General features: G+C 39.5%; 1 protein-coding gene across 1 annotated transcript in view; it reads left to right on the forward strand.

The window, feature by feature from the left end:
- Positions 1 to 25,568, forward strand: part of adgrv1 (adhesion G protein-coupled receptor V1) — a 105,131-nt gene that overhangs the window by 13,654 nt on the left and 65,909 nt on the right. The window contains exons 2-23 of the mRNA XM_072708883.1: positions 3,120 to 3,304; positions 4,225 to 4,374; positions 6,414 to 6,509; positions 6,933 to 7,037; positions 7,533 to 7,646; positions 7,829 to 8,394; positions 8,647 to 8,917; positions 10,875 to 11,204; positions 11,929 to 12,105; positions 12,219 to 12,442; positions 14,164 to 14,290; positions 14,431 to 14,616; positions 14,812 to 14,992; positions 15,106 to 15,269; positions 15,408 to 15,531; positions 15,661 to 15,918; positions 16,517 to 16,643; positions 16,930 to 17,147; positions 17,442 to 18,185; positions 22,253 to 22,626; positions 23,239 to 23,415; positions 23,982 to 24,162. Of these exons, the coding sequence (XP_072564984.1) occupies positions 3,122 to 3,304; positions 4,225 to 4,374; positions 6,414 to 6,509; positions 6,933 to 7,037; positions 7,533 to 7,646; positions 7,829 to 8,394; positions 8,647 to 8,917; positions 10,875 to 11,204; positions 11,929 to 12,105; positions 12,219 to 12,442; positions 14,164 to 14,290; positions 14,431 to 14,616; positions 14,812 to 14,992; positions 15,106 to 15,269; positions 15,408 to 15,531; positions 15,661 to 15,918; positions 16,517 to 16,643; positions 16,930 to 17,147; positions 17,442 to 18,185; positions 22,253 to 22,626; positions 23,239 to 23,415; positions 23,982 to 24,162 (5,077 nt within the window). The 5' untranslated portion in view covers positions 3,120 to 3,121. The remainder of the gene's footprint in view (positions 1 to 3,119; positions 3,305 to 4,224; positions 4,375 to 6,413; positions 6,510 to 6,932; positions 7,038 to 7,532; positions 7,647 to 7,828; positions 8,395 to 8,646; positions 8,918 to 10,874; positions 11,205 to 11,928; positions 12,106 to 12,218; positions 12,443 to 14,163; positions 14,291 to 14,430; positions 14,617 to 14,811; positions 14,993 to 15,105; positions 15,270 to 15,407; positions 15,532 to 15,660; positions 15,919 to 16,516; positions 16,644 to 16,929; positions 17,148 to 17,441; positions 18,186 to 22,252; positions 22,627 to 23,238; positions 23,416 to 23,981; positions 24,163 to 25,568) is intronic.

Genomic DNA, 25,568 nt, shown 5'->3' on the forward strand with positions numbered 1-25,568 from the left:
GGACACATCCTTCCTCCACAGTCACTGTAGCCTGTGTTCTGACACACTAGAACCTTCTTTACCATTTCCCTTCCAGGTGCTCCTTGACTGGTACACTGGGGCCTTCCCTGATAGCTGTTCTTTGTGATAGCTCCTCTTGTACATTGTCTGCTTGGGCTAACTTCTTGCTTTGCATGGGGGAAATGGGTAATCCACTGTTATCATACTGTATGGGCCCAGATGGCCATAAGGAGAAAACAATAAACAGACCCAAAGAAAATTAATAGAATTCTCTACAGTAAGTATTTTTATGAATGGCTTGGTGGTGCAGTGGTCAGCACTGTCACCTGGGACCTGGGTTCGTGTCTGTGCCAGGGTTCCATTTCTGTGGACCTTTATGTTCTCCCTGTGTCGTCGTGGGGTTTCCTCTGGGTACTCTGGTTTACCCCCACAGTCCAAAAATATGCTGAGGCTAATTGGAGTTGCCAAATTGCCCATTGGTGTGTGTGGGGGGGTGCATGGAGTGTGAGTGTGCCCTGTGATGGGTTGGTGCCCCATCCTGGGTTGTTCCCTGCCTTGTGCCCATAGGCTCTGGACCCCCCATGACCCTTAACAGGATAAGTGGTTATAGAAAATGGATGGAATATTATTATGGATGAATGATTTCATTTTACATAGTTGCTTGTGGACATGACAATGAAATTAATAAAAAGTATAAACAAACATTTAAGCAGGAATGAAGTTCAGGGCATTATAGTCCAAATGTGTCCAAATAGTATCGACTATAATCCATAAGAACATAAGAAATTTGCAAATGAGACGAGGCCATTTGGCTCATCAAGCTTGTTTCGGGAGAACTCAACTAATAGTTTAAAAGTGTTAAAATCTTATCTAGCTCTGATTTAAAGGAACCCAAGTTTTTAGCTTGCACTGCACTAAGAGGAAGACTATTCCATACTCTAACTATGTGCTGTGGAAAGAAGTGCTTTCTCAGACAAAATGTTCTCCCTCTAATTTCCACCTCTGCCCATGAGGTCCTGTATTTGAATTTAACTCTTCTAGCACTGGGGGTAGAACTTAGAATGTGTTAGCTTCCCCTCTGAAAGACAAGAAGTGGGTTACCGTGATGGAGACAGTGGACAGAGTAATGACTTCATATGTATTCTGAAAGCTGAAGCAAGCAAACTGTCCTTTTTGTTTAGATTATGTTTAGGACGGTTGTTTAGCAAATGGCAGTGGTTATGTGGCAGCCTGTCACACATTTTTAGTTTTATGTTTTAAGTTCTCCCAGGCCTGCCTTATTAAGTCAAGGATTAAATTTGAGCATTAGTGCGTAACCTCAGGTGGATGGGAGCCTTGGACGAACACAAAGCTGCGCCTAGCCTGCAGTACTGCCGACTGCTGGATCTTTGATCTGTATCAGTAAGGCAGGAAGTTCCCATCGCTGGAGCTGTGGAACAACATTGGGGTAGGGTACAGTGGGGTGGGGGGTGTGGGTGGGGGAGCGAAATAACAGGCTTTACTCCCCCTCTTTGTCCCTCTCTTTCTCTGAGCTCAGTCAGTGGCTCTTAATCCAGTTTTGATAGCTTTCACCCTCCCAGCTTTCAAATCCTTCCAGGACTGTGCACAGCCATTATCATTTTTTTTTCTCAATTATTCTCCAGTGCTTATAAGCAGAGTGAAACATTTGTCAAAGGTTTCCAAAATCCAGAAATGCTCCTTTTTAGAATCCTTGGTTTTGTTGTGTAGTAAATGCTGCAGTATAGTTTGGCAACAGATGGTATTTCAAAAAATGTGTGCCCCAATTGCTCATCAGTTATTTGAGCTATTCCACATGTTTATGGTTTATAACATTTTATCAAACTGAAGAGCTGTTATGTTGCTACTATGGGATCTTTTCCACTGCACCAAGTACGGTACTTTTGGTATTTTTGATTTTCCATTGACTTCCAGTAGAGTACCAGTACCAGTGGTTCCAGTACTAAAAGTGCCAAACCAGCTGGGTTACTTCTTTGGTACTTGAAATGCTGTCTTTGTCGATTGGTTAAGCAAATAGTCTGCCTCTGAAATGCAATACAACCTCTGCCTTGAAAATAGGTGCAAACTCAGAAATTAATGCTAAACAACGTAAAAAAAAATGTGATTTGGTCATAACAACATGCACAACAAAAATATCCGGATGGCATGACAAGAAAAAAAAGGATGATAAAAGGTATCTTGTTGAATGTACTAATACAGGATGCATATTGTCACGACTGGCGGGCGGGCGAGCAGGAAAGCAGGCGAGCTGAGCCGTGAAGTCGGACAAACAGGGTTTAATAGTAATAGGACTAGCAGACGAGGAACAACACATGACAATACAATGACGGATCTGGGCAAGACTGACTCAGACGAGGACTAAATACAAAAGACAAGCTAGACATAACAGGACTCAGGTGATCACAATCAGGGATGAACACGAGGTAACGAGGTGGGCGTGGCACACATCGGGATCGAACGGAGCGGATCGTGACACATATAGCATGCTGTCAATTTTGTTGTAAATATAGCAATGTGATTTTGTTGTAATAAATATTGGGGTATTTATAAAACAAAAAAGGAGGAGTTCATAAATTTCTCTCAATCCCGTCTTCGAGTGATTTAAACAGCGAAGATGAAAATGATTATGATTGACTCGGAGAATGCATGCAGCACTCATGCAAAAGCAGCGGAGGTAAATTTTAAACTGATTTTTAAACATATAAGAATCTGTAAAAGGAATAATAGTCAAAATTGTAAAGCTTGCTAAGGTTTTTTCCTATGACAGAGTAACAGATTAAAAACATTTTAGTGGAACTTTAACCCCCTGCGCTATAATGTCCATACAGAATTGAAAGTAAGAAAAAGCCTTGATTTAATATAGCTGACTAGCAATATAAGAATTGCATGTGCATGCAATGTTGGTGTTAATATTGCACATCACCAAGCTGCTGGTACCAGTTTTTACACCAGTAGAAGACCAACACCTTGAAGTACTGTATTTTTGAAGTACCAAAAGTATGGCAGCTGCTGTGGTGGAAAAATGCCCTATAATAACTGAATTAGTATGTCTGTGATACAGCTTTGCTAACACATTCATCTATTCTTTCCCTATGTTACAGGAATGCCCACTGTCCTTACCCTAGTAGGGCTGTTTTTGGTAACATCTCTTCCGAGTTCCAGAGGCAACTCAGAGTTGAGGTTCCTGGGGCAGACGCACTTTGTAGTCAATGAAAACAGCAGTGCAGTGGTACGCTTGGTGGTGGAGAGGATTGGTGAACCGGTCAACATTACTGCACTCGTGCTGGTAGGTTTGGGTCCCCACTGGTGTTTGATCAATTTCTTTATTTAAACGAATCTCCTTCTAACAACAGTTTGTACATTTATTTATTTAGCAGATACTTTTATCCAAAATGTTGTACAATTGAGGAAGCAGTACTAAATCATTCCTTGGGGCAATTGGAGTTATGGACCTTTGCTCAAGGGCCCAACGGTGATATCACCCTGCCAACCACAAGATTTGAGCCGATGACTTTCCAACCCCATGTACAGAGGCTTAACCCACAGAGCCACACATACTCCCCTAGAATCAAACAGTACACCAGATGTGTTTAACACTGCAGAAGTGGCTTACCTCAGTTCTTTGATTTGTCTGCAGAAGCTAACATCTGCCTAGTCTTGGCTGCTAATATCATTACTAGGGCCGAGCATCTGCACACAATTAGTACTGTTCACATTTCCCGCCAGCAGTGCCAACAGTGCCTTGTATCCTCAGCAGTCATAGGTCTCCTCTGCACACATGTTGTCAGGAAAAGAGAAGTGACCTTTTTTTAATGTGGGACATAGTGGGTGGCAAAACAACTGGGCTTCTAATTGTCACCCATGTGGAAATGTGTTGGGGAATTTGGTAGCACAGCAGGAATGTTTTGTACCTAATAATGCATCAGCTCAATATTGACGAATTAGCAGGCATCCCAAAGGCATCTTTAAAGTCTCTAGAATATTTTTAAAACAGGCCGTTTACTGTTTCTTATACCACAAACCCTATAGGTTTTATGATTTTTATGATGTTTACTCCCAATTACTACAGTTTCTTTAGATAGTTAAGCACCAGTCACATCCTGCGCCAGTTCATGGCTATTGATGTACTTTTCAGTTTGAGGTATATAGTAGAAGCGAATGAGACTGTGCTCGGCTTAATGTCTCTGTTCTGGCTTGGTGACACAGCTTGAGGGAGATGACACAGGGGACTTTGAAGCCACAACGGCTGCAGCATTTCTGCTGGCCTCAGAGACTAAGAAGACCATTTTCATTGCTGTGAGAGACGATGACCTGCCTGAGCCGGACGAAACATTCATATTTAATCTCCGACTGCAGGTACTGTGCTCTAGCTTGTATTCTTCATTTTTTAATGCAATTTATAGTAGCATAGTAATGTTCAAAGATTGTACATGTATGTTAATTTGATAAATGTCCTTCTTCTCTTTCTAACCTTACCCCTGGGTCTGAACTAAACATTCTAGAAGCCTCACTGTTAATCATTCTTTTAACACAAGAAAGGAAGTCTGCAACACTTTAAAGGCTAAAACACAGCACTGTGTTGAATTTGGCTTGCCTCTTCCACCCTGAGAGAAAGGCTTGTAAAATTTAATGTACTTTGAAGTATTGTATAGGCCTACAAGGTCATGCTGTTGTTGAAGAAGTGTTAAACTACATTGTTGTAAGGCAGAACTCACCCTTACAACCATCAAAAGCCTGACAATTGACTAAACAAAATAATAAATTAAACAAAGTAATATATTGGAATTTGTAAGCAAAATGCAGTTTTATTAAAATAGTATTTTGTTATTATTGTACTCTAAGAGTGGTGGCTGGAAACACTTTTTTTGCAGAAATTTTCATATTGATTAAAACATGACTTGGTTAAAGTCTTTAATCTAGAGGGCATGGATCAGTCTTGGGATTTCCTGTTTGGAAAGGAATTCACATATTGCATGTTGGCCACATGCGTCACACCTTAGGCCTCGGTCTGTGTAGCAGACTATGAGTAAGAATAATGAATAAGTGATTAATGACTTTCAGTGCTAACTCAGTGTTTGCCTGTCTGGCCTGTGACAAATGTGGGAGATAGAATATACATATTAGCTAGGAAGAGTCTGCAAGTCAAAAGTTAAAGGTAAAAATTTAAATTTACAACAAAATGCCCAGTCTTATTCACTGGATGCATTTTGCATGTGGTGGATATCATGGCAGCTACTAAAATTAATAGGAAGTTAAGTAACTTCTTTTCTTTGTGGACTCATGAATGAAGTTTTAAAACAAGTCTGCTATGTTATGAAAGCTACATCATCAAAACAATCAGAACATTCTATACATGGGGCAGTCAGAATGGCATCTGGTATGTACAACAGTTACCACAAATGGATTGTCACATACACAGCATGGCAGAACCCTCCATGGCCAAAGTCAATTGGCCCCAACCTGCCCTCCCACGTCCTCCGGCACAGTGCCGCTTCGCTCGCCTGGCATGGTTGGCCACTATTGGCAAGAGGGCCCTGGTGCTGAGTGGCGGGGAGTCTTCGTCCAGAATGAACCGACATGCAGCGCTTTGCTGGAATTGTGAGAGCGTGTGTATTTTTTGTCTGCGTGTCTGCAGCTACAAGAGCAAAGCACCTCAAAGAAAGCTCTGTTATAGCTGGGAAAAGCTGTCCTGAATGGGGAGTATGAATAGGGAGGCTATGCTATGCCGTAAGCTTTTGCACTGAATGTCCCAACAGTATAAGTGCCTGTTACACCACCCTGAAGTTAAAGTGCATCTTTCTTTAAGCAGACTGTGGATTTTTGTGTATGTATACAGTGTTATAAATGTGTATTGATTTTTTTATTTTTTTTGAATGTGTTGTTGATCTTTATTTTAATAAATATTTATATAGAGAGATTTTGAGATTTATGATTATCCAGGCTGGAAAAGTTTCAGTTGTAATTACAAAGGCATTACAGAGAGATGGAATATTTCTGCTTGTCCGTTCTTATAACTCTAACCATAAACATTTAGTAAGTGCCTAATCAGGCAACACTCAGTTTTTAAAAAGTGAAATAATTTAATTCTTGCATAATCTCACAATTAGTAATACATAGGAATACAGTGTCATATATTATTTTCTTTCTTTGTAATATATACAGGTTGTAAATCATATAGCTCTTCTTATGATTCTGAGTGAAGGTGCTTCTCAGTGTGACATCAAATAACTGGGCTTAGTCTCAGAATGCCTGTCGGAAGCCGTGATAATATGGGCTGATTTATAGGCTGTCATGTCTGACAGTGAAGGGGGGCAGTCTTTTTATTGTAGTGCTCTGGCTTTGGGGTGGAGTTAAGGCACCTGTAGAAACATCTTTTATTGCTGCTGTCCTTTCAGAGTTCATCCAATGGTGTGAGGCTGGGGACCCCCGGCAGAGCCACCATTACCATCCTGTCCAATGACAATGCCTTCGGAATCATTTCCTTCAACTCTGTAAGAAAGTTTGGATGTCTTAAAGGTTTATTAAGAACTTATTCCAGTCTCCGTACTACCCTTAAAATCACATACTGAATTACTGTATAGACAGAATGTATATTTATATAAGGATATTCTAAAACATTATTGTTAAGGTTCATGTTATCTGAGTAATTCCATTTTAAATTAAATCCCTTTCTTTTTCAAATGAGACAGGAGTATCCATGACGATGGGAATTCCCAGGGGGTTGCTACAAGCAGTAAAAACATCATAGAGCAAGTTTGTTCAATAGATTAACTTGTCAGTGGGAGTTGCATGTTGTCATGGGAACCACTTCTACCTTCCCTTTTCCCAAAGACTGCAGAAGTACACATTATGTCACTACATTGGTTACCACATTAGTGTTTAAGTGGATCTTTCTCTTTGTCTTCCCTACACAGTCCTCTTTGGTCATAGTGGATGAGCTCAAGGGTAGGAACCAGTATGTGCCTCTCACCCTAATCAGAGAAAAGGGGACTTATGGGACAGTTACTGTGAACTTTGAGGTAAATGTTAGCTGACCTCTGCTTCACAATGTTCTGACTGATGACAGATGGCTGATTATTATAAAAGCCCTTTTGTAATCTTCCCATTTCACCATTATATCTATATACTATATCTGTATCATTGACCCCATTTAAATCAGTTTGATTTAATTGTTAATGTGTAATAAACGGAAAATTGATGATTGGCAGCAAAATTCTAGTACCCATGTAAAAATGGATTTGTAAATCTCCATTAGTAAATTAGTGATCTTCTTGGTAATATGCTACTGTGAAGTTTATTCAGTGAACGGTCTAATCAACTCAAGAGGTTTTTGAAACTGTAACATGGAATAATGAGTTATAATATGGCAATATGCTTCTGTTAGACTTACTGTAATATTAGGTCTTCTTTGTGGATTATCTCTGTTTATGATGGAATCATATGCTTTTTCAAAACATGATATAATTTCTCTAAGACTGTCTGCCCTTTCTTCCTACTGCAATTTAATTTTATAGATTTCAGGTGGGCCCAATCCCCCAAGTGAAGATATTACCCCAGATAGAGGGAACATTACTATCCCCCCTGGTCATGCAGTAGTGGTTTACAGTATTGTGATACGAGATGATCAGGTACTTGTAATTTTCTTTTTTTGGTCAGTTATTTATCAGTAGATTTGGTGTGGTGACACATCCATGTCCTGTCTTTCTATCCAAATGCATTTTTAGTAGCAAGACTGCCTTACAGATTGTAATATCTCTGACTCTAGTTCAGCAGTAGTAATACAATACACATCACTTTTGATCTCTGGCAGGTACCAGAGGATGATGAGGTCTTTATTGTTCAGTTGATGAGCGTGGAGGGTGGCGCCCAGCTCAATCCCAACCGCAGCATTGTGCATATTAAGATCAACAAAAATGACAGTCCCATCCGCTTCGCTGTCAGCATCATGCTGGTGCCTGAGACTGTTGGACTGGTGAATGTCACCGTGACTCGCGGCAGAGACGAGGAAGGCCGGCTCATTGGGTCAGATGCCACTGTGATATCCATTGACTACACTGTCATCAGCGGCAATGGCACGGCCAGCGCCATGCTGTCCTCAGATTTTGTGGACCTGCAGGATAACTGTACACTTGTCTTTCCACCATATGTGTATGAGGTCCATCTACATTTCCGAATCATTGATGATAAGGTCCCTGAAATTGCAGAATCCTTCCAGGTGGTGCTGCTTGAGAACACCCTGCAGGGCGATGGGGTCCTGCTAACCCCCAGTGTAACCCAAGTCACCATAGAGCCCAATGACAAGCCATATGGAGTATTGTCAATCAACAGTGGTCTTCTTTCACAGGTTATTATTATAAATGAAGACTTGACATCCAGGTGAGCATCCTAAAATAGTAGTTCAATTCCAGAAAGTAAAAATCCAGACCAAGAGTTTGTTTCACCCAACCAGTTGAGCATAAAGAGTTGCAGTCACAGAGTATTCAACTGGTTGGTTGAAACAAAATTTTGGTCCAGATTTTAGCTTTCTGGACCTGAAATTTTTTAAAATCAAGTTGTAAATCTGTTATCAAAACAGTTGAGCCCTTTTTAGATATGATGACTAAAATGACTGTGTGTATTTTTTTTCAGGTTTGAAGGGATCTCCATAGTGAGAAATGGCGGAACACATAGCAATGTCTCTGTAAACTGGATAATCACACGAAACAGCACTGATCGGTCTCCCGTCTCCACTGATCTGAGGCCAGCTGCAGGGCTTCTTCGGTTTGCGGCTGGGCAGATGTTTGCTACACTGTCCCTGAACATCACCAACGACGACCTGCCTGAGGAGGCCGAGGCCTTCATCTTCAGATTGCTGCCCAGCACTGTGGCAGGTGGAGCTGAAGTGGATGAGCCAATGGAGGTCAGACTTGTATCTCGGAACGTGGCTGTCAAAGCTCTTTGCTTTGCATGGATAGGTGGAGTTACTGATTTTATCCCTGTTTAAAAAGATCCATATAACTGAAAATGGTATATAGTCTCATTTGGTGCATATATGTATACTATAAGAACATAAGAACATAAGAACTATACAAACGAGAGGAGGCCATTCGGCCCATCGAGCTCGCTTGGGGAGAACTTAACTAATAGCTCAGAGTTGTTCAAATCTTATCTAGCTCTGATTTAAAGGAACCCAAGGATTCAACTTGCACTACGTTATCAGGAAGACTATTCCATACTCTGACTACACGCTGTGTAAAGAAGTGCTTCCTTAAATCCAGTTTGAAATGTTCTCCCGCTAATTTCCACCTATGGCCACGAGTTCTTGTATTTGAACTAATGCTGAAGTAACTATTCGGTTGAACAGCATCCAAACCTGTTAGAATCTTATAGACCTGGATCATGTCCCCCCCCTCAGTCTCCTTTGCTTGAGGCTGAACAGATTTAGCTTAAATAACCTTTCCTCGTATGACATTCCTCTAAGACCAGGAATGTTGTATCATAGTAGAAGATATGGAAGAAGATACTGAAGTTGGCCGTTGTGGCTCACTGATTAGTAATGGAGCCTCAAACCTGCAGGGGTGCGGGATTTCCTACTACGTGTGTGGTGCCTGTTCTCCCCATGTTTGTGTGGTTTTCTTCTGCTTTGTCCAGTTTCCCCACAGTCCAAAAAAAATTTGGATTTGTGTCTCTAAATTGTCCGTAATGTACTGTATGACTATGCCTCCTGCCCTGCCATTCTCTCTGGGATAGGCTGCAGACAGATGAATATATATTAAAACTGCCTTAGTTTAATTCCCCATGACAAACATGATGGCAGTTACACTTAAGGTGTACGATTTAATAGAGACTGATAATACAAGCCATATTTGACCCTGGGCATTGGCTAATACTTTAAACCAGATCTGCCTACGCACTTTGGGGGAGGTCTAATAATGCGTTCGATTATCTCTCCGAAGTTGTAAATTCCGAGGTGTGTGACGTCGCGTCCGACCAATCTCCCGTTCAAGCTACACATCTCAGAACAAACATGGCTGCCTTCATGAACACGCTGTGTTGTTGCTTTATATTTTAGCAGATTTGGAGTGAGAATCTTTTTTCTGTAAGACAAACAAACAATAAACACGAACTAGTCAAGCCACATTAAAAGCTTTATAATATTTTAGTAGATCCATAGCGACACTAACAAGTCTGGTAAACATCTGATATTGCCTGCTCGGATACTGTTTACGGTCATGATATGGTATTCTCTAAATCAACCACGTGCAATTACATTTATAATTATTACTTACATTAATAACTGTACTTGCAAAGCACAAATCTAGAGACCAGAAACAGGGGGAGGATATGGTTAGGAAAGACCTACATTTGCAGCAATGGTTTACGATATTAGCTGGTAGATACCATGCTGATATTGAGATGTTTTTTCTTCAATCCAAATGGGAAAAGAATACTCTAACCTCTCCAAAGCTAGTGACTTGTGAGAACGTTTGCTTGTGTCTGTGAATTCTTTACAGCCTTTTTCCTTCGTGTTAAATTAATTGTGTGTGGGAAGATCTAACCAGAATTTTTACTGAAGACACTTAAAGTATACTTCAAGCACGACTGTGGAGACTAAGTGTTTCAGCATGAATTATCTGACAACAGCTCTGCAGTCCATCTGTTCTCTAGGGCTGGGCACCAACACAGCGCATCTCTTATTGGAATGTCCTATCATATTCATAATCAAATGTTGATCGGAAATTCAATAAACGCGTCAGTAAAAGGACCATGAGTTTCTGTAGCATGTATGGATTTCATTATATTTAATTTCAAAAATATGTCTTTAGCAGTATTTGTGGTGAAAAGTGTTTGAATGTCTGTGCCTCCCACTGTTGCAGATGGTATTCTACATTCAGGACAGTGACGACGTGTATGGCCTCTTTCGCTTCCATCCCATGAAGGAACAGAGGATCCAGAGCCAGCCAGCGGGACGTTTCTTATCCCTGAGTTTCTTACGGGACAAGGGCGCGTTAGGGGATGTCCAGCTGAGCTTCACTGCTCTCTACATCCCTGCTGGGCCTGTGGATCCCACCCGAGCTCGGGACGGGGTCCTAAATGGCACGCGCAGCAACAGGCTGACCTTCTCAGGAGCCCAATCAGAAGCAGAGCTCACTTTGCCAATTCGAAATGATGCATTCCTTCAAAATGGGGCGCATTTTCTTATCCAGGTGAACCGTGACTTAAAAACAGTCTCATTTGTCTCCATTAGATGCACATCTTTATTGATTGTAAAAGGTTTTGATATATTGATATATACTGCAAAGGGACTGTCCTTAAGATTTTAAACCGTGAGTGTTAACAACGGGAGAGTTAGGGGTAGCATTTTTATTGCATGGTCAAGAATATTTTTTTCTGCCATTGAAACAGAAGCACCACAGAAAACCAAGCCTCATTAATAAACATTGCTTTTTTCGTGATAAACGTGGCTCTTAATTAGCATGTGTAAGTGCTGTGAACATGAAGTCCTTGGCCTGTGGCCATAGGCTTTGTGGAGTTGTCTAAACAAACAACCTCCATCTGGCTGGCTAATAAACAAGTACAAAATGAAAGTGCTCCTTCACATTTAATTGAAAGCCTTTTAGAGGCACAACAAAAAGAAACAGGCCATCTACTAAGCTGGAGCATATTTATGACTGTATCAAAAAGGGCAATTAGTTGGTATCATGGAGGTGGAAACAGAAACAAACTGGAAATCAGTGTCCACGTGGAATGCAAATTACTGGGAATATAATTGGTTCATAAGTGATGAAAACCTGATGAATTTGTTTATATGTATTTAATTATAACACTGAAAAATAATGAGGGCATTAGTGTTGGGTGCATGAGCCTATAAGTGAACATTTCTGCATTTAGAACAAAAGTAGGTAAACTGCTGTTGTTTTCTTGCTCTAGCTGGACAGTGTCGATCTAGTTAATATCAGCCCCCCGATCCCACCCATCAGTCCCAGGTTGGCTGGTGCCCTGAACATCACCCTGACTGTCACCTCAGACATCGCAAATGGAGAAATAGGTTTCATCAGCAACCAGACTGTGACTGTGAATGAACCAGAGGATGACAACATTACTCTGGTATGACAAACCATCAGTTTTGATGCTACATAATTTAGTCTTACATAATACATATATATTACTGTTACAATCTTAATGCTATTAGATTTGTTCAAGGGGCCTTTTTTCCACAGATTACTCTTCCCTTACACCGCGATGGGACAGATGGACAAGCTGTGGTGTTCTGGAGTTTGCGACCGACAGGGCAGAATAGTCAGGATGTAACCCCCAATGATCTTGGACCATTTAGTGGTTCTGTGACTTTTCTGTCCGGACAAAGTGATTCATCGATTAACATCACTATCAAAGCTGACAGCATTCCTGAAATCAATGAGACCATTCTCATCACTCTGGACAGGTGCTGTGTGTTTTATTTTTATTTCAAAATTACCTCCATATTCTGTTTGTAGCACTGCAGTTACCTCTTTTGGCTCCACAAATTAGACACTAACAAGGTATAGGTGTTAGAAGCAGGACCCTTTGTATGGCTATGTGGCAGTCTATGTACAGTATGTTCATGTTTAATATCCTCTATAGGCTCACGTTAGGTAAAGATCCTCATTGTTAAGCTTAAAGACTGACCTGGCTATTGGGTGTCTTCCCATAAGTAGGAACTAAGGAATCACCTTAGTGATTTTCAACTGGATTGAAAAATGCCTATAGGGCAATTCCAGCATTATGGATGTGGACACTTTGATTCATATTATCAAACAAAATGCCTCAGTGCATGGAAAAGTGTCTGCAGTCAATTTGCATATCTTAATTTACTGTACATAGTTCAAAATGCATTACAGTTTACCAGTGTTATAGATATAACATTAAACTGACCTCTGCATGGAGTTGCCCTTATAAATATCTCATGTGGGAATTTGTAGCAGATGCAGCATAAAGGTGTAAGGGGGAAACGGCTGGGGATTGCCTTTTCACGTTTGTCCTGTTTTTATGGATCCATTTTGTTGCTATTCATGAGTGTTCATGGGAATGTCCCCCTTATTCTCGCCTGCACCCTGCCATCAGGGTAGAAACAGCAAGGTCTGTAGTGTACTTTGGGTAAGTGGAGAAGTGGAGTTTTGGCTTTTTGTATGCTGTGAATCAAGACTTTGTCTAAATAGAGCCCACTTGTGGTTTGCTGGGGTGTTGGGGACAGTTTTGCGGGTGTAAGACGGAGCAGGGGTGCAAGCAGGGGGTGAATCTTCTTTATGAGTAGTGCCTAATTTAACTGAGGGCTTTATCCTTGTCTCTAAAGACACCCGTGTTTGTATGCATGCAGTGAGTTTGCTGAATGCATTTGTTTGGAATGCTTTTCTCTGTTTTACTTTTGTCTTTAATTTACCAATTATGTGGAGCTCCTTCCACCCCTGTGGAGTGTCTCTCCCCTCTTTCATTGCTTAGCTGAGGCCAGACTAAGTTAACACTCCTGCTGAGATGGGAGCTGGGAAGATGCAGCGTGCCACAATCTGTCAAAGCCTCCAACCACTTGAGCCAACATTTGGCCAACAGCACGCTCTTATGACCTTGTCGCAAATTGAGTCCCTGTGTGTATTTTGTAAGAAGCAGCACAGAATGAGGTTATGTCTAGTCTAGTAGCATCGCTTTGACCTCCAGCAAAAATTTCTGAGACATAAAAGCCATTGACATGCAGATATACTGAAATTACAATGATCTGAATTTCTGCATCAGTGACTCATAAAACTGAATAAAAATTCCTCTTAACTATTGGACAGGTCTGATCAGCAGGCACAGAAAATGTTTGGTTATTGACAAAAAAGTTCCAGTAATAACTATATACGACTATTTTTACTAATTATTATTATTATTACCTAGATTTACAACAGTTTTTTTTTTTTTAATTCCGGTGGGTTCACAGGACAAACTGTTATGTTATCTGCAGAAAATTATATAATATTTAAAAAATATATTTTCAGTCGACCAGACAGTGGTTTTTCATTTTCAGTCAAGTGAATTTCCTGACACACTACCTATAAAAAAGAAATATTCAAAAAGGCCTTGAAAACATTTGCTGGTTGTCATGTCATGCACTTGGGTTTGATCATATTCCTTGGGCTGTTATTTGTGCAGGACCAATGTGGAGAACCAGATTCTGAAACCAGGGTTTACGAGCAGAGAGATTGTAATAATTGAGAACGATGACCCTGGTGGAATCTTTGAGTTCTCACCGCAGTCTCGAGGGCCTTGGTTCATCAATGTAAGTTTGAAAATCTAAAATGTATTCATAGTTTTGTAACATGACAAAATTCTGGCATTCTAAGTCTATGCACATGGCTTTTGCCTCAGCACCTTCACATCATTTTCTTGCTTTGTCCATTTTTTGCCTTGTATCATAAGGAGGGAGAGGCTGTGGAGCTTAGGGTAATTCGGTCCCAGGGCCTATTGCTAAAGCAGCTTATCCGTTATGAAGTGATACCCTCAGGCAATGCGGAATTCTATGGGGCCACAGGGATCTTGGAATTTAATCCAGGAGAAAGGGAAGTAGTGGTTGCACTTGTGGCCAGACCTGATGGAATTCCTGAGGTAGGCTTCTTGTTGTAGTTACATTTTGCTTATCTGGCTGCTACCTTGACGGTCTTTCAGGTACAATGAGTACTAAATTAAAATTGTTTGGAGTTCTGTATGATTTTAAGTCATTTGTATAATTCAAATGTTGGATTGGTGAAATACCCATATCTGTAATTTTATCCAACTAACAGATGTTATTTGTATTCACAGCTAGATGAGATGTTCTGTGTAATCCTCAGTAGCCACAGTACCCCTCCTAGTCATCTGGGATCTGCCAGGGAGGTCAATATCACTGTCCGAAGCAATGATGACCCTTTTGGGGTCATTGAGTTTATCCTCCCTGGCATGGTGGAGGCAATCAAGGAAAGTAAAGGAAGTGAATCTTTCTCAGGTGGGAGTGAAGGAAAATTTAAGGAAATCTTGTATGTCTCAGTGGAATATTTAGTAGATATTGCTCATTCTGGACAAGTTGTTTTCTGAAATGTTTTTCATGTCCTCTGACAGCATCCTTCCCAATTGTGAGGAACAGGGGTACGTTTGGAGAAGTGTCCATTTTCTGGATCCTGGATCCCTACTTATCGGACGATATCTCTCCAGTGCAAGGGCTTGTTGTTTTCAAAGAAAAGGAGTTCTCCAAAAACCTCACAATCTTCTCTGTTCCTGATCAGGTGATTTCTTTTGTAAACTGTAAATATCTCAGGTCTTAGTTTGTATTGATTTTCTGTTAAAGAAGAGGTAATTGACAAATTTCCTCTAAATGCTTGTTTTGAAAACATCAAATATCTAATGCAGATTTTTCCCAAAAGATACCAGAATACACAGAAGTATTCACAGTCATTCTCCTCAATGCCACTAATGGCGCACGACTTGGAAACTCATTGAATGCAACCTTGCAGATTCTGAAAAATGATGATCCAATATATTTTGCAGGTAAAATACATCTAGTTATGCAGGGTACTTTTTAGCTTTTGTGATTGCATTGTTTTAATTTTTCGTTAACCTTTCCATCACAAATGATTTGTGACATTATTTCTGTAATTTGTGTGTGTGTGTTTTTAGAGCCTGTTCTGCTTAGGGTGCAAGAAGGTGAAATGGCCAACTTCACAGTTTCGAGAGCTGGACCAGCTGACTTTGTTGCTACAGTGATGTATGTGGTCACACATGGTGGAACATCATCTGGCGACTTCATTCCAAAGATTAATGAAACGCTGGTTTTCGGTATAGACGAGTGGAGTAAGAACATCTCAGTAGCTACTGAAGATGATGATGAACCTGAAACAGACGAAGAGTTTTACATAACTTTATACAATGCCACAGGTCTGTTCAATGTTTTTAAATGATTTTTTGCATTTAGATAATCAGTGTGATATGTCACAGAAAGTTGCGCTGTGGTATTACATAGATCATACATTACTTTATCACAGGCTCTTATGACACTAGATACCTTCATAATGCATTATAACGGTTGGTATAAGAATTAAGGATGCTTTGTACCGCATTATGAAGGTATCTATAGTGCCTATAGATGAGAGGTTCATAAAGCATTCATTATGTACAATAAACATGGCTATAACGTGTTAATGCCTTATGAATGTATTATAATGTGCTATGAATGTGTTCATAGATTCTTATGGACATGCCATTCATAGAAAATGTTTCCATAAAATGTAATTTAAAGTTCAAATGGTCTGATAAAAACAGAAAACAAAATCTTCTTAAATATTTTCTAATTAGTATGTGTCCAAAATGGAAACGTGTCAGTAAAGTGATACATTTTACCTTTGAAGTGGTTTCAATGACAGATCCTTTTTTCACATTTCTTAGAGTAACAAATAGACAAATAGAGGATTTACTAAATACTCATGTACACGTCTGAGGCTAGTAAAGGAAATTGTCATCATTATTTTTTGAGCAGGTGATGCAGTGGTATATGGTGCTGATACAGCAACCGTGATAATTGAGGCGAACGATGATGCCAATGGTATCTTTTTTTTGGAACAAGTTGTCAAACAAGTTGAAGAAGGAAAATCTAACAACTTCTAGTAAGAAACATTCTACGCAATTCATGTTTATGTTTGTTTCCTTCAGAGTTATATTTTTTTATTATGTTTTTGACACTAATAATATTTGAAAACATTCATTTTTTCTGTACTGTATTTTGAATTTTAAATGGTTAAATTTATGTTATAAATTTTGTATATAAACCAGGATTGTACTTTTTTAAATATCGATGAGTTTTTTAATGATGATCACTAACTATGCTGAACAAATTATATATATGAAATAATATTTATGGGGAACTACAGGTTATATTCTTCTACTTGTCAGTGTTTTGAGAAGCCGTGGACATTTTGGCAATGTCACTGTTTCCTGGGAACTGTCCGACAACAACACAGTCTTAGAACCAGGCCAAGAATTCATCAGCACCTCAGGATCCATCATTTTCACCACTGGAGAAGTCACAAAACCCATCGCCTTGCAAGCCATCTCTGACAAACTACCAGAGTTTAATGAGTACTTTGTTCTTAATCTTGTTAACATAAAAGGTAAATCAAATAAAATATATTATTAAGTATTATGTATTAATCGCAATACTGATAATTATAATATGCTATTTGCAAAAATCAAGTTCAGTGTTGTAATTCCAATGATTATTTACATTATTTGATCATTTTCAAATTACAAACTTCTCAACATCTTATCTCTTTTTTCTTGATGTCAGGTCTGTTAAGCTTAAAGGAAACCGTAGGATGAAATGTATTGTCATGTTTTAATGTACATAGGTCTAACAAAAATGACAGCAATGACAACAGATTTGTCAAAACATCATTGTTTTGCAGGTGGCTTCCCCGGGCCAGGTGGTCGACTGGCTGAAACAAACCTTAATGTGTCTGTACTTATTCCTTTCAATGATGACCCCTTTGGCGTCTTTGAAATTGATGACCAGAGTCTGGACCTAGAAGTAGCAGAAGATGTGCTTTCCGAAGAGGATATGTCAAATGTTGCCACCATCGTCATCCTCCGACAGCAAGGCACTTTTGGGGATGTGCGAGTTGGATGGGAGATTTTGTCAGATGTGTTTCCTCTTGGTCTACCACCAATGCAGGACCTTATACTGATGGCATCATTCCCCAGGGCTGTGGAACTCCGACCCCACTCAAGAAGACCCCACTCTGCTACAGATGCACTGTTTTTTCCAGGCTTTCAAGGTGCCTATGGTACCATTAGTACTGATAATCAATTGCAACAAACCCAGAGTCTATCCAACTTCACCTTCTCAGCCTGGCTGGTACCCAGGCCCAACACAGATGGATTTATTATTTCCAAGGGAACAGACAATGGAACCTTCTATTATGGTATCAAGATTCACACCAACGAGTCCCATGTTACACTGATGCTCTACTACAATGCTGTTGGATCCAACAGCACTCAAATCGCCAGGTCCACAGCTGCTAAATATGTTGAGGATAATATTTGGTTGCAAGTCATCATAACTGTAGATGATGGCATTATTGAATTCTACTTGAATGGAAATACCATGCCTGGTGGGATCAAAAGTCTGAAAGGAGAGGCCATCACTGATGGTAAGTCTCTCATAAAACTTAACGTCTGTTTATATAGTATTTACAGTTATCATTTCCAACTGGTAGTTTATGAAATTGAACTTAATAATGGTATTTCCTGTGGTGTAAAATTTACGTATAATATAAATAAATATCTCATATACATTTGCATTATTTTAGGTACCATCTAGTCAATGTCAGCTGCTGACGTCAATGTAGATGGCATCCTTCCATGGATGTCCTGAATTTTGTCTGATTCTCCAGGCTTCACAGTGGCATGTTCATTGTTGTGACTTAATTCCTCCTGCTTCTAGTCATCTTCCTCCTTTCAAACATGGTGCCATTCCCCGATACACTTGATCTTCTTATAATATTCCCAAAATAAGATTTATTCTGGTTATTTGTGCTTCAAGTAAATATTTTGGGTTGATTTGATCAAATGCCCTCTTGTTAATCTCACTCACTGTCCACAGTATTCATAAAAGCCTTCCCTGGCACCAGATTACAGCGTTTCAATGCTCTTACTGTTCTGATTTTTCAGTGTCCTGTTGTCATATCAGTAAAGGGGGGAACAATCATATCAGGGGTGGGGGGAACAATCGATTCAATTACAAGTCATGATTTTTCAATGTGGTGAATTTTAGAAGATGTTCAAAATCAATTTTTAAACATTAAATTTTAACATGGACTAGTTGTCCATTTAAATGAGTGTAGCTATCTGCTTGTATTCATGGTTCAGTGCATTTTGGTACAGCAGGGAAACAGAATTTGTTTTCAAATTGTTTATTATTAAAACTGAAAATACAATTAGGAACAGTTGGTTTACAGTAAGACAATGTGTCTGTCAATGTAGGAATAACAAAACCTAAGAGATGCTCATTTGCACACTAAAAATCCAACCATCCATCCATTGTAACCACACACGGAGCCATGGTGGAGACTTGAACCCTGGTTCCAGAGGTATGAGGCAATAGTGCCAACCACTGTGCCATCCCAACAAAAAAAAAAATGAATAAAAGCATAACAATCATAATGAACAAGATCCCGTGTTCTCTCTATTAAGTAGGCCGGTCACGATAATTACGTTATATGAACATAACCTCGATATTTTTGTCTGACCTCGACATTGGCAAAATTTGTTTGCAGAAGAATGAATGCCCTCAGTGTTAGCCAGTTGCACTGTTTCTACCCTCTTCTGGTCTGTGTCAAGGGTGCGGCTCAGGACTGATTCATCCTTTGCGTGAAAGTGTCTTTTAATAGTTACTTTTAAAAAGTCATGCTCATGAAGTGTTGTATGGATGTTATAAGAATCAATAAGAATTTTGTTAAAACTAACCGTGTACTATGCACATACAGTATGCAAGGCAGGGTTATAATCATTAACAAAAACATTCTCATAAACTGAATTAAGGTACAAAAATAAAATCAAAACTAAAACTAAACCACCACTATAAATATGGCTCTGAAACCAGCTGAGATTAAATAAAAACAAAAGTCAAGTACTTCCCATTACGTTTTCAAAATATTACTTAGATTAAGTTCTGATTTATTTATCTTTTGGCCTCTCGTGCAATTAACTTGAACCACAGAAATAGGCAACAGCATCACATTGCGATATCTTGTAGTAGCCAACAGAGTCATACGAATATGTACATTTATTTGATATTCCAATTCACAAATTCTAATAAATTGACTGTGCATTGTATGTCTTATTTAATATTTGCATATTATTCCTCTGGATAAAACATTTTCTAAATTTCTCTGAATTAGTCTATAACATTTTAATCATATATGATGTGTTGAATTGTCCCACATTATTTTCTCAGCTGAATTTCCAATGTATTTTTAAATGTGCATTGCTCTTTGGAAAAATAATTAAAAATAATATCCTCTATCACAATTATTTCCGGGAAAATATTGCTTCATACAATAGTATAATGTTGTCTCAGATGAGTTAGCATGTTGGATGTGTTTCTGGCAACATCCAAGTGTGAAGTAAGAGAGCAGACAGACAGTCTTGGTCTTATCAACTATTCTCTTTCCAGTGTTGGTGTAATTTATTGGGAGACCGAAATGTTCCCAAACTACTGATTGAAGTGACATGGGAGGGTCTTGGAGCTCTTCAGCACGAGCCATAATCAGACTCACAGCCACAATTAGCATTATGTTTTCCTTGTTGTTCCTGTGTCAAAAAATGTATTAATTCATTCTTTTCATTGTTCATTCTGACCAAAAACAATGTAACCAAAAGGCCCACAACAAAGATACGTACTGTTACAGCCCATGTGTTTACTTTAAATATGGACCTGAAATGCTGATAATTCCCACCACTAGCCATAGCCATAGTCATCTTTTTCATTTTCTGCTAATAAAGTTTTTGATGTTTGTTTCACCAGTCTTAGTACATATACTGTATATTTGTAGCAGACAGACGAGGCTGTCTGGTTCAGCCCACCCCAGGTTTACTGAGGGAATGAGGGGACACCACACAAAAGAGGGTCTGTTATGGGTCCCTCCAGGGCGGTCATCCTCCAGTATTCCCCTAGCAGGTAGGAGGCAGCAGTCCCTTCAGTCTGGGTCCCGGATCCTCCTGCAGAAGCACACATGTGTGACTGGCTTCCCTTTTCCTTCTTCCATGACTTATTCACAGCATGGATTTAAAACCCTGCATAGGAAGTTATCAGCTGTGTCCCACTTGCTCTATAGGCCCAGGGTGAGGAAACCACGGTTAAGTGATCTGACGTGCTACAAAGGCATTTCAGTTATAATTAATAAAACAGAAATATGTTCCTGTAGCTCAATAAGTATCTCTTTGTCCTAACAATACAAAAGTTGTGGGTCCAAATCCCAGGAAGCACACTCAAACTATAATCCTTCTCTTTACTGTAAAAATTAGATTAAAATCCCTCTGTAGTCTTAGTAATGCTTAGATAATAGCACAAAATTCCTCACACAAAAACGTAAACTGGTTTTAGTTATATTTAGGGGTAATATTAACTAAGCAAAATCCAAGATTTAAGACTAAGTGTAAAATGGTTATGCAAAATACTGGCCACCCATAGAAGGCACAGTTTAATATAAAATTGTTATATTGTTTAATATAATGCTGACTGGAGAGATCTTTCCCTGTATTGATTCTGCTACCCAAAACATTGCAACACTTTTCTGTTATGACGTTATGAAGTCATAGGAGTATTTAACCTTTGAGCTTGGTTTCTGTCCTTGACTTAGCATGGAAACTGGTTGCCTGCAACTAATTCTAGAATAGATGGTATTTTCATCCTTTTAGATGTAATGCGTCCATTATGAAATCCTATAAGAACACCAGTATTTTTCATTAAAACATTCAGGGTGTTGTTTTAAACTCAGTCTAGTTCTGTCTGAGTGGCATCCAAAATTCTGAAATTACAAATTGCATTGAGGCCATATACCTCAGGAAGTGGTTCAGGGTATTGGGTTTACGACCTGTTTTCTGGTAAGAAAAACAAACATCATCCATAGAAATGGACTATATTTACAGTTTTATTCGGATGATTCAGATGATTCAGAATTGCCATATTTAAGTAATATTACAGTAACATGATCGAGGTCATTTTCATTGTCAGTTAAGCTAAGGCAGTTGACACAGCTGTGGTCTGTCCTGTTTTCCCATAAAAGAATTATGGATATTTTTAAGCATTATGCTTGTGCCATTTTCTTCTATTTCTGCTAGTAGAACCAGTGTTTTTTCCATTTGTGAAACATTGCTTAGCTACACTGTTGTTTAATTTCCTGATGCGTAATGCTCACTAAATTGAATAAATGGCACTTTATCTCCATAACACAAAGCTCCATGGACTTCCTAAAATAGTCAAATTGGTACAAGTGTAGAAGCAGTATTTGTTACAGTAGTCTGGAATAACCGTTTGCTGCCTACAAATCAAGACTGTTCCCTTGATGATTATGTGTTTGTAATTTAATATTTCCATATTATATTCCGTATCACAAAATCTCAGATTGAAAATGGTGCTTTTTGGTAGGGAGTATCACATGTATTTTATGTTATTATTTGATTTTGATGTAATGGATTCATTTTTTGGTAATTTCAGGTGAAGCTTCAGTACATATCGGATCAGACCCTGAAGGAAAGGGACTCTACACTGGTCTAATGCAAGACGTGCGGCTCTACTCCAGCAAGCTGGACTGGGTGCAGATCCGAGAGCTTCACAGCCAGCCTGCTAAGATGGACCTGCACAATGTGTCAGGCTACCTGGAATACTGGCAGGACGAGCAGCGCAAGGGGTTTGTGGTGGAGGTGCGGGATGACCAGGAAGAAGAGGCTGAGGAGGTCTTCTACCTGCAGCTGGTGTCGGTCCGTGGTGGAGCTCGCCTTCCGGACCCCCGGCCCACTGCCATACTGCGAGTCCTGAAGAGTGACAATGCCAATGGCCTCTTCGGATTTACCGGGACCTGCATCCCAGATGTAAGGCTATAAGGAAACAGCTCTGCTTGCCTTCGAAAATATCGTTATTGTGAAGTATCTGTTTCCTGTATTTTTTTACTCAATTTGTGTAAATGTAATATTATTCCCTCGCACGGTCCATGTCCCCATGTATATTTAATTTGTCTTCACGCCTGGGTGGGCAGAACTGCGGTCTCTTGTTCAGAGAGATAGCCCTCATGACTTTACTGATAGCCAAATCAATTAACGCAACAGGTGGTGTATGACCAGTCCGCATTCCTGCAGGAAACCTTTCTCTAAGACATTGTAATGAAGTCTAAAGGCATCTAGCCTTGCTTTAATACTGCCTATATCTAAATTAAAATTATGACCAGACAAACAGGATCTTCCTAAACTAATTGCTGAGCTGGTAATACTTAATTGCTGAATTGTAAAAAGGACATCTTACCCAATCATACTTTCACATTTGTGGGCCACTCACTATTAAGTTCAATATGAAATGATTTTTGAATAAGCAGTCAAGGAAAATTATGGGATGCCTTACTACTTCAGTTCCTCTAAGTGATTGTTTTACGTATTTGATTCTGGAACATTTTACGAAGCCACACCACTTTCCACTCCCTTTACTGGCAGGTTTCAGAGGAGGGCTCCACCATCTCCTGTGTAGTGGAGCGTACTCGAGGAGCCCTGGACTATGTCGTTGTAAACTACACCGTTAGACAGCTCGGTTCTGACAGCTCCGTCCCCACCGGCCCTGACTTTGCCAACACCAGCGGCAGTGTCCTCTTCTTACCCGGCCAGCGCTCTGAGGTAACAGGGAACTCCGCTCCCTCATCCATCATGAATGAGCTCCGAAACGCTGCCCTCCCGACCGCGCCTGGGCGGGAAACCCCTCTGAGCATGCTGTCCTGCCTATTAGCCCTTGTGCACTGGTTATAGTTCAAGAAGTGCACATAAACACACGATTATTGTAGGTTGTAGGAGGTGAGGATATAGACACCTCTCAGAAAACTTTTGTGTGGTATTTTGCTTAAGTGTTATATAAAAATGTACTTTATTAAAATATGACCTTTGTTAGGAAGATGATTTGTGGAATTATTTTATGCCATTGTAACAAATATATTGTACCAAGTATTTTGTAGAGGAAATTTTGTGTGCATTTTATTTCATACTTTAAAAAATGAACTGTTATTTCACTACACAATGAACAGCAACGAATATTTTAAATATTTGTTTAAATATAGCTCCACCTAGTGGATTGTTTGGTTAGTCTTTGCAAACTGGCCTTTCATAGTCTTGCTATTAAAGAATGAAAAATTAACTACATCAGTTAGCCACAGTCAGTGTTTTGCATATGCACCCCTGACCACCACTAGGTCCTAAACCTGCTGGCTTTGGATGATGACATACCAGAGTTGGCTGAGGTGTTTGACATCAAGCTGGTGTCAGCTGAGTCAAGTGATGGGAAACCTGGATCTACCCCGAATAGTGGAGCCAGTATTGATCCTGATAATTCAGCCACCAGTGTCACCATCAAGGCTAGCGATCATCCCTATGGTAAATATAAGCATATTGAATTGTCATGTATATATGTGTACTCACCTTTCTAGATACAAATGTTTGGAATATAAATTTTCTGATTCTAAGCCGAAAGGGTTTCAAATCTGTTAGCTGACTTCCTCAGCCTTCTCCTCTTAACTCTAAGCCTGAATATAACTTTTGTTGTTTTCAGTGGATTGGTTGATTATTTTCATTATAATATTGAATTACAACTATTGTTTTAATGGTTTAATGTTTTGTCTTTGTAATCAGTACTGAGACATCACAATATCTTGTGCCCTTCCTGGGATATTCTCCAGGCTCAACTCAACCTCGTATTGCACAAGTGGTATAGAAGATGGATGGATGGATGGATGGATAGATGGATGGATGGATAATTATCTTCTTTGCAGAACACCAAATAACATTTGCGCTTGGTTTTTGGTGTCAAAAGGGCAGTAGTTTTTCCCATGAGATATAAATTAAATGGTGTTTTGTATTTATGATGTTGCCATTTTTAATCACAATTCTATGAATTAGGTCTATTAATCAAGAGAGGGAAATATTGTATAGAGTTTTAAAAAGTAAAAATAACCTATGTAAGGACTGCCATGCCAAAACATTTTAAGAATTGTCATACCATGTATTCATGTATACATACATATATATACGCACATATATATAAACCCACACACACACACACACACACACATACACATATGTATGTAGCAGCCGCGGAAAAAAATAAGAGCCCACAGCACAATATTCTGTTTCACTCTTTTCACACTTTATGGGGGTGCGTCTGAATAATAATATATATTTGCAAACTGCAACCTGGTTCTTCTGTTTCTCACTGATGACAGGCTTCTTCCTTGCTTTAAGGGACTTCAGTCTTGCTTCTAAAAGCCTGGTACGAGCTGTCCATCAGTGCACTTCACATCTGCACTTAATGTTTCCCGTTCCTTTTGAAGGCCATTTGATGTCATCCTATGATCTCATGAGAAACTGTCAGAAAAGATAACGGTCATCTCTGGCATTAGACAGTTGTTTCCACCCTTCACCTGTCCGGTTTCTGCTCATTCCCAGTGTCTCCTGCTTCACCTTGTTCTTGTGCACTGGTGTCTTAGAAATTTTGAACTTTGAATCATCCTGCTGCTCAGTGTAGCATTCTGCCAGCAGAACTAGGATGAAACCAGGGTTTAAAAACGCAGATTTAAAAAAAAAATAGAGAGTGGTCTCAATTTTTTTTCATGGTTGTGTGTGTGTGTGTGTGTGTGCATATAATGCCTTGTTTGACTTTTTTTGATGCTTGTTTCTAGCAAAATCATAAATTAGCTTGCCTGAATTGATCATTTTCAGACAACATTAACCATTAATGAAATATAATAATCAAACTGTTACTTTGTTACTACGGCAAATGTCCC

Source organism: Paramormyrops kingsleyae, chromosome 2, assembly GCF_048594095.1.
Source record: "Paramormyrops kingsleyae isolate MSU_618 chromosome 2, PKINGS_0.4, whole genome shotgun sequence".
In the NCBI taxonomy this organism is placed as follows: Eukaryota; Metazoa; Chordata; class Actinopteri; order Osteoglossiformes; family Mormyridae; genus Paramormyrops; species Paramormyrops kingsleyae.